Source organism: Conger conger, chromosome 10 (genome assembly GCF_963514075.1).
Source record: "Conger conger chromosome 10, fConCon1.1, whole genome shotgun sequence".
Lineage (NCBI taxonomy): Eukaryota > Metazoa > Chordata > Actinopteri > Anguilliformes > Congridae > Conger > Conger conger.
The window spans coordinates 10,941,857-10,951,602 of record NC_083769.1 but is presented as its reverse complement, the minus strand read 5'-3'; the positions used below and the strand labels follow the sequence as shown (position 1 = coordinate 10,951,602).

The window sequence follows — 9,746 nt, the reverse complement described above, 5'->3', positions numbered from 1 at the left end:
GATGCCTGCTCCCTACGTGCACTCAGAGCACGGAATTACACAGTTTGAGCTCCTGTCTCAGCGGAGATGAGTACACCTTTAAGCACCCGAATGGATTATTTAACGCAAACCCAGGTGCGTGTGCCCTCTCCACCAAAAGGGGCTTTTCCACCGGACGGAATCTCACAGCCAGCTTTGTGAAACACCCCCCAGAAAGCACAAGTTTGGAGAAGGGGAGGACTTAGAGGTCCCAGTGGAGCGGAACAGAGGCTTCGGGTTGGTGAACACAGTCTGATGATCAGTACAGTCAGTCCTCTTAGTAGCCAGGTAAACTAAAGGGCAGCATTAAACTGCATTTTATTTTTTGACAACTTACATAATATGGTTCACGAACAGTTGGCAAGTATGTGAAATACTTCTGATAAAACCAGGTCATGAAAAAGGGGACAGACTGTAAGAAGGTTCTCCATTCAGTTACAAATTAGCCGCAGCCAAAAAATGATAGAAAGTATTTCTTCTTCTATTTTTTATTTCTTAACATACAGCACAGAACAAGAACTCAGACAGATTTTGTCGTTTTGAAATTAAGCTGAAGACAAACTGAAACCCCAAAGACAAACAATCACACTGATAACAAACACAGAGATACATGGTTATTCTGTTTGAATGATTGTCACCGTACGATGAGAGTGTATGCTGATCACTCACAATGATGCTTTTATAGTATTGATAGGGTGTATTGGTGAATAAAAAGTTTCTGCTTAACAAAGTTTTGACACAACTGCAGCCATTTTTCTTTCTCATATTGTTGACTATTTTTGACATAGACAGTCCTTGTCATTTTGAACTGTTATTGAGTCATGCACTCATCTATCTAAAAAGGTCTCAGAAGAAGATGAATTCAACATCCCTACCACCAATCACCAACCACTGAACTTTACATTACATGACCTGATATTTTATTTAGCAGACACTTTTATCCAAAGCGACGTACAAAGAAGTGCATACCAAGGCCATTAGAACACACAGAGCTCGCTCGTACGACGTTCAGTGTTCGAAATCCCAGCTCGCGGTCGAGGACTCTGACCGCTCACCTGCCGGCCCTCGCCACCCTGTCGCTCTGGCTGGTGCTGCCTAGGTTATCGGCCGACTGCTCGCCCAAGGGCCCGTCCTGGCCCCGGCACAGGAAGTACCGGCTCCAGATGTCTCGGTAGGCTTTCTGGAACTTGCGGATCTTGAAGGCGTAGACGACGGGGTTGAGGGCCGAGTTGGCGTGCGAGAGGAGGATGCCCGCGTAGAACTGCAGTTGGACGCTGCGAAAGTAGGAGACGCAGTTCATGATGTGCAGGGGCAGCCAGCAGACGGTGAAGAGCGTGAGGACCAGAGCCAGGGACTGAGCCAGGCTCCGCTCCTTCAGGTAATACACGCGGCATTCCGAACCGCCGGCCGCGTTCTCCCGCAGGTGTTTCCGGATGTTCCGGAAGACCCAGGCGTAGATGAGGACCATGGCCGCCAGCGGGGCCAGGATGCAGCCGAAGAAGTTGAAGTAGATCATGTAGGACATGTCCATCACGTCCGTGAACCCATAGCCGCCGGGACTCTCCAGCCAGGGCTTGTGCCAGCCGAGGAGCGGGACGAACCCCAGGACGCACGACAGCAACCAGCACAGCGCCACGGCAACCCAGGCCCGGCGCTGGGTCGCCATCCTTCTGTATCTGCACAGGAATTTTAAAATTTTTTTAAAAAGTAAAAAAAAAAAAAAAAAAAGTTAGGCAGACCTGATAACGTGACACACCCAGAAGCGTTTCTCATGCAATGCACTGAAAAAGCTTCTATTAGCCAACGGGGATGTGGTTCATTGGACTGACATTTCTTGTTTCCTTCATCTGTGAGAAAACATCAGCACGATTTATATTTCCTCTGAGCAGTTTTTAATATAAACAGGAAACGTATGGTACAAATTAGCTTAATAGACGTATGTGAATGGTGAAGTTGCTTTCATAACGGATCAGAAGCAGGGGAATAGCTCTATTCTACTATAGACTAGTTATTGTTGGAGATTAAAGCACTGATGTTGCTTAGGTGCTTAATTGTTACTGTTGAGATTTCAGGGGGCCAAGCACAAATACATCTGGAAAGTTTCTTCAAAACAACATGTTTGTGTGGAACACATTGCTGTACATCAATGAGACCCAACATACACCCATCACCCATAGATCAGATGACTGGACAACAAAATCAGACACATTACAAAAAGCATCAACGATAAGGTCAAGAGGTCTATAGTTTTTCCCAGTCTCGATAAACATATTTTCAAGCACATCATTTTATTAGCTTGGTAGTCAAAGTAGCATCATATCATACCTCCTAGTTAACATATTACACGTGAGAACATGAACATGAGCAATGAATGCTTTCACTTAGCTGATCTTTGCATCCTCAACTTTTCTGGTTAATTTAACAAAGTCACTACATGTATGGTATTTGCATAGGGGCACAATATTGGCCTAATATCAATAACCAATATTTTACTAGCCTTACTGGCTGAGGTAATAGGCTACTTCCGAGGGTGTGAGTAGATGGCCATTCACAATGAAAGTGTGGTCAAAAGAAACTGACAACCAGCTCAACTTCCTGTAGATTGCCATTTAGAAATAGAAATAGCAGAGTCAGCCAGTTTTGTGGAAGAGGAAGCCATCAGTCTCAGTCTCAGTTCAACATCAGTGAAAGGAAGGAAATAACTGAACTGGCAGTGTTTAGTACCCCTGGTGAAATTACCAACTATCATCTGTTTCAGAGCCCGAACTAGCCTAAACTAGTCAACCAGCTATCAGCTGTTTCAAAAAAAGTTTCCTCAAGTGACACCACACCACAGTGTCACATATAAGATACATCTTTCCTGTCAAAGCCCAAGAACTGGCCTTGATCGGAAAACAAAAGCGAATACAAAAAGCTTGCGCAATGAGAGGACGAATTTAGAGCTCTCTCTTCACCTCTCACCACACACCAGCATTGCACTGGGGGATTGCCACATTCCGGCAGCTGACACTGGCAGACTGCAAGCCCCCGGAGACCAGCTGTTGCAGAATATGGTGAAATTGTGCACTCGTGGGGGTTTAGTCAAAAGTACGTTTTTCTCCTCCTAGCTCCAGCCACCGGGAGAAGGCAGGAAGAAGTGGCTGGAAAAAGACAGGGAAATTGTGTTTGGCGTGTCCTAAAAGATGGCGGAAAAATAGGCGATTGGAATGAGGCCCTGGATGCACATGCACGGCCTCTCCTGTTCCTTCTCAATACATTCCCACGCTCCTCCAACATTTCCCACACGTTCGCCTCCTTTTACTCTCATACATATATTTTCTTTGTTTGTGACAGCAGAGTCATGTCCCTCCAGTAACACTGAGATTCCCACATACTGTATTTCATTTTTAAAACTTTACCGAATCCTGGATAAGCGCCACCCAATGATGTCATTCTGCAATTGCAAGGAGAAATATAATAGACATAAAATATGAACAGATGTATTAAATAATAGATGTATTCACACATAATCCATGAGCAAATGGCAAAAACATTGTAGGACCAGAGGTTAGGGTTAGGTTTACAATGTAACATTAACAATATGAATCTTCTCAAACTGATGTCCATTAGCTATTAGACTTCTTGCATACATTTCAAGGATCTCATGCACCATACTAATTTGCAGGAGGTTCCGATACGTCATCTTTTGTCTGATCCATCATCTCAGAAATCATTTTTCCAGTAACCTCAGTAATTCCCAGTTTTTTGGCTCAGCATACCACCGCATGTATTGTATATGCCGTGAATTTTTAGTGATTTGTCCATTCATATGCAAGACATAGCATATAAATGCCACAAAGTGAACTCTATTCATTACCAAGGAACCAAGGCTTTGCTTTGCACTTTATGAGTCTGTACAAGGTGCACCCACATTATCACTGCTGCTGCTGTACAGCACTGCTTCTGCTTAAGTAACCTTGTTTATGATCGTGTATCGACTTCCTATTTTTAACTTAGCATCACCCAATTACAGCGCTATTCTCACCACCACAATGACTTTACTATAACATTCTCCCCGCATTGACCATACCTGTGTGGTCCCACACACTTTACACAATGACTTTGCTCTTTAGAATTGTTACAGTAGACATGTTGCCCATCCCTTGGCACTTGCTTTGGTGCTGGCACATACTCCTTAAAAGCTCCCAACTGAATTTGTGTTGGCAACTTCTCTTCAAATTCTGGCATAAGTGTGATGCTTTCTGCTCCATTCACTGCCTGGGCTATGACACTCTCTCCCATTCAGGCTGTTTAGCTTCAGCAACTTGTCTCCCTGTGTAACACTGTTCACAACACACAAACGTCAATAACCCCCAAATAGCTAAACACTTTGCTTGTTCTTTTGTACATCTCCTCTGCCTTAAAGGTACAATAGGTAACAGTTTTGTGTTAAAACATTGTTATAAGACATTTGTAAATCCCTTCCTATCACTGAAAAAGGCTCACTGTTGTTGACTCACCCTCTGCCTGTGTTTATATTTTTTAAATTCGGGTTTCAAAATATGCAGTTGATGGGCCGGCACACTGTACTAAACATTGTATAACTCTACAATAATTAAAGCTCATTGGTTGAAAATTGGTTCTAATTGTCACAACCAATTGCATTTCAATGTCAGCACATTCACAGAGAAGGGGGAGGGATAAACAGCATTGTGGTTTGAGCGTATTTCTTGCTGCAATTCCTCTCTCGACCATTAGAATTCGGTCATATACATTTACTTTGTATTTTGTCCAAGTTGTTATTTTTATTCATGATTCAAATGTGGCCTGCTTTATTATTTATTTATTTACATTGGCTGCAGTAGCTGTACATCAGTGATGAACGATAGCCTAAAGTTAACACTGTTTTGTAATAGGCCAGTTCCTCCCTGGTTCCTCCACCTTCGATAAGTAAAAATGACTGCTTGGCTGCTATTTTCCTCACCCTCTCTTGTGCATGTCAAGAGACTGTTGGGTGAACTTTTCCGATCGTAGATTAAGGATATAACTACAAATCATACATTATTGTATTTCGTGCATTGCTTATCAGTTGCCGAGAGTTATCATTTGTCAGCAGCACCGTTAATTTCACAAGCAGGCTATAGGAGAGATCTGGCAGTAGGCTACACGAAACTGTTAGCCTACCTCAGCTTGAGCCTTGCATAGCATTCACAAAACTTCCACAGTCATTGAATGGCCACAGTCAAGAAAAGTAGAAGCAACAGGAACATGCAAAGAAAATATTCACTTTGCTGGGGGTGTTGACCCCTAGGCTGTGGATAAATCAGAATGGCTTGAGCGAACTTACTCATTAGATTAATGTGCGTGTGTGGAGAGACCATGGACTGTACACAAATAACTAAGGACAGAGGATGCGGTCACAATTTTCTGGACATGGATATTATTTTAGCTCGAAGTAAGGTAGTACATTTAGTCAATTTCGCTTTTTCTGGTGGTGATTCTTGTTATTTAGTTTTTCACTTTTAAACATGTTTACTAGCCAGCTGGCTAGGTACTTTGATTTCTACTGTGAAGTTGTTCACGGTGATGTTGTTTGCGGTGGATTTTTTAGATTGCTGTAATGTTAATGTAGCTAGCTAGTTAGTTTTGTCCTACAGATTTTTCTGGTCAGATTATCTGTGATCTGAAGTGGTCTTAATACACTTTAATGTGTGAGGATGACTGAAAAACCTTGATGTCTGGCCATTCTTCGCCTAACTACTCAACACCTCCATTTCTACTCCTTCCTGTTTGTTAATCTAACAGCCGGTGTACAGTAAAGTTACACGCTTAACTTGGTGGATCCAGTTCGCTTATTGCTGTTGTTGCTACATGCATGTATAGCATTTTAATTAAAGTATCTGCTGTAGCTATCTAGCTAGCAATCTGAACTGCTGGTATTTGACAAGGCAGGGTTACTGCGCTGAATAAACCCATAACGCCCCAAACATTTCAAAGCATGAATATTGGCGGCACTTTGTTTGGAGTGAGCTTTGTACTTAGGTCAGACTTACTGCATTCTCCGGTCTACGTTTTGCTGCGAGCAGCTTTTCAAATTCTGCGGTTGATGGGTACCTGACTGCTTTCAGTTTGTCCTGCATGTGAGAATAGAGCACGCTTGTTACCCTTGGAGATGATTATCTTTAGATTCTTCCGAAAATAAACAGATGTGGTTAAAGACCTACAGTACAGCTTATAAAGTGTGGTGATGTGAGTGAAATGTACAGATATGATTAAAGCTTGAAGGATTTTAAGACAAAAGTGGTTTTTGTACAGTACGCAGTACATTTCAGTACATTTTTAAACAAAAAAACACTTTGTAAATTTGAACAAGACAGCTCCTATGTCTTTTTTCCCCAAGTCGGGGTTATTAAATAAATCAATCGTACTTAAGTACAGCATTTTAATGATCATGTTAATGAATACATTTTAGCTCTTAAAATGGTGAAGTAGTTGAACTGAAATAACTTTAAGCCAGTTTATTGTCACGTTAACCTTACAATGGTGGTTGGTAGCCTAGCAGGCTACTTTAGCTGACTGTACTATAGTGTACGTCAGACGTCACCCGATAGCAAGGTACGGGCAGTTTAGTTCTGACATTACTTAGAGGTGCGTAATTACGTAAAGGTGCCAATAATCCATGTGAGCCCAGTGTATTGAATGAGGTGTACTGTCACAGATTGTCTTGAGATTTACTGGTCCGAGGATCTGGACGGGAGTGTGGTCGCTGGTCCCACAAGTGTTTGTGATTCACGGTATTTTTTCAGCATTATTTTACTTGGGTAACAAACTGGGATGGATGTGTTGCTTAACCCTCCTGTTATGTTGCGAGTCAAATTGACCCGTTTCAAAGTTAAAAAATCCAGGAAAAATAGAAAAAAGATGTTTGGAGCATGAAACATTTCCGGCGGGCCTAATTACTGTAATGAACATGTAAATGAAAAATGACTAATTTAACGTGTTTGCAACCCCCCCCCCCCCCCCTGCACGTTTATATTACACACATACTGTTCGGGTCAATTTGAATGGCGGATACAAAGGCTAAAATGATAAAATTTTGACCAAAACTGATTTGTTTTCTTTTCCAATATCAGAGACAACCCAAACACACACACAAATAGCAATGTAGTACGGGGGACTGTTCCGGGTTACGTCACACAAACTTCCGAGTACGAGTAACGGATACGAGTGATGCACTAGTCGCTCGCCCCTTCTTGTTATCCTCCGGAGGTTATTTTCTTTCATTACTTTTGTAATTTTTTTGTCTGATATGAAATAGGTAAGGTGTCGCCCTGCTAGGGCTAGCACAGGGGTCAGTCTAAGCCATAAAGGGTGGCTTGCATTCAACTATGATATTTTAGCTTTCAAAAAAGTAAGTAGGCCTAAATGGTCCCATCTACTCGCCAGTATTTTTTGCTTCTAAGTTCGACTGCAGCCTACATGACAAAAATTATTTAGGCTACAACGCCTACCCCATTGTTTCGTCTCATCTACATTAATTAGCTATATGGATTGCAACACATTTAATGCAATACCCTCTTCCTTCCATGGCTTTTCCTAAATAGTACATGTTTTTAAAATAAATTAAAAAACTAGTTTTAAATAATTAATAGTAATTGTTGCTATTGAGTCACAATTTATCAGCAAATAAGATGCGTAATACCTTGTCTGATTACACAAGTTGATCTTACAAAAGGGCCACATAGTTACAAACGTGAAAGACAAGATACAACCACACAAAATATATTGATATTACACCCACATAGACTAATTATCTCCTCAATGAAACCCTCACCATCAAATTGAAGTTGGAACTTGCATTCAGCATTCATTGCTTAAAATATGGATTTTCAGAATAACAGCAAAAACACAGAACCATACCTGTGACAAAGGATATGATTTTTAGAAGGTTGTGTACCTTGACATGAAGTGAAAGGAATTGAGATAAAGGGGTCTGTAGGATGTGTACTGTATCACTACAGTAGTGCTGCAGGGGACCTGTAGTTGCTTTGATCCCCTGCTTGGAGAGGCAATGAGGGTAGGGACAGATATTACTCTCGATCTGGCCTGACCAAGTTTGTTTTTCATAAATTCCCAAGATCCACCAGGAACATGACAGTTTTGCATTTTATAATCATGAAACCATGTGTAAGATCACCCAATCACATGCAACATGCAACATGCACCATAACATTGAACAGAGATGTATAGTTTTTGACCAATCACAGGCATGCCCTACTGAAAAAAAAAACAGCTCAAGTTAGGTTTGAAGCAGGACATGGTTTAAGTGGTTGACCAGTTCAGACCAGCTCCTAGCTCAATATAGTTTAGCTGGTTGACAGTTCAGACCTGCTCCCAGCTTCACATGGTTTGATCAGCTCAAGATATGTTTTGAAAAAAGCTACCAGCACCAGCTGATTGACCAATTCAGACCAGCTCCCAGCTCAACATAGTTTAGCTGGTTGACCTGGTCAGACCAGCTTCCAGCTTGGCATGATTTGACCAGCTCAAGCTATGTTTTACAACAAGCTACCAGCACTAGCTGGTTGACCAGCTCATACCCAGCTAGACCAGCTTCAATTTTCAAGCTGGCCAAGCTGCCCTAGCTGGATTTTACAGCAGGACGGTGCCTATGCTACTGTAGCCCTTGTCTCCTGAGCTCACCTGAGAGGGGTGCGGACGCGCAGGTATCGGTCCACGGCGATGGCCAGCAGTGACAGCACGGAGCTCTGGGTCAGAACCAGCAGGACGCAGCAGGAGAAGAGGCAGCCGTAGAAGGAGCTCACCTTCCCGTCCACCAGGAGGGCCAGCGGGATGGCCACCGCTCCCACCAGGAAGTCGGCCCCCGCCAGCGAGACCACGAAGCAGAACGTGGGCTGCCGCAGCGAACGGTTGACACACACCGCCCAGACCACCAGCAGGTTGCCCAGGCAACAGGCCAGCCCCACCAAAATCTCCAGGGCTATGTAGAGCTTTTGGATGGTCATCCCAACTGAGTCCTGAAAGCTGTTGTGGGGAAGCTCTCTCGGTCCTGGCTGGGTGTTCGCTCTGCCTCCCACTCACAGCAGACACTGCAGTGCTTTCCTGCACATCTACGTTTTGCTGTAAGCAGCTTTTCAAATTCTGCGGTTGATGGGTACCTGACTGCTTTCAGTTTGTCCTGCATGTGAGAATAGAGCACGCTTGTTACCCTCGGAGATGATTATCTTTAGATTCTTCCGAAAATAAACAGACAGTGGTTAAAGACCTACAGTACAGCTTATAAAGTGTGGTGATGTGAGTGAAATGTACAGAGATGATTAAAGCTTGAAGGATTTTAAGAGTACGCAGTACATTTCAGTACATTTTTAAACAAAAAAACACTTTTTAAAATGCACTTAACTTTTCCACTGTAGTTGCCACTTCAGTATACTTTAGTTTGTTACACATCTGCCATCTAGTGGCAGTCTTTGAACAAGACAGCTCCTATGTCTTTTTTCCCCAAGTTTTCATTGTAACCATTCAATACAATTCAGCCTTGTCGAACAGAAGTCATTTTAGGCACATAGTTAGCCAATTAAGTTAAACAATTCAGTTTGGTAGGGCTCAATGTCAGTGATTACTTGTTTCCATTGTAAGGTCCAGGTAACTGCCAAAATGAAGGAACTGACCACCATATAACACCATAAAACCACTTTGTTCTCAGCAGACTTTTCTGGCCCTAGACTGAA

The 9,746-nt window shown here is 42.7% G+C and overlaps 1 protein-coding gene across 1 annotated transcript; it reads right to left on the bottom strand.

Moving 5' to 3' along the window:
• Positions 1-490: 490 nt before the first annotated feature.
• LOC133139477 (adenosine receptor A1-like) lies at positions 491-9,116 on the bottom strand. Its single transcript, XM_061259051.1, has 2 exons — positions 8,701-9,116; positions 491-1,694 (listed from the first exon to the last, which is right to left on the bottom strand). Exons 1-2 carry the CDS (start codon positions 9,021-9,023, stop codon positions 1,070-1,072), a joined length of 948 nt encoding a protein of 315 aa, XP_061115035.1. The 5' UTR covers positions 9,024-9,116; the 3' UTR covers positions 491-1,069.
• Positions 9,117-9,746: the final 630 nt, after the last annotated feature.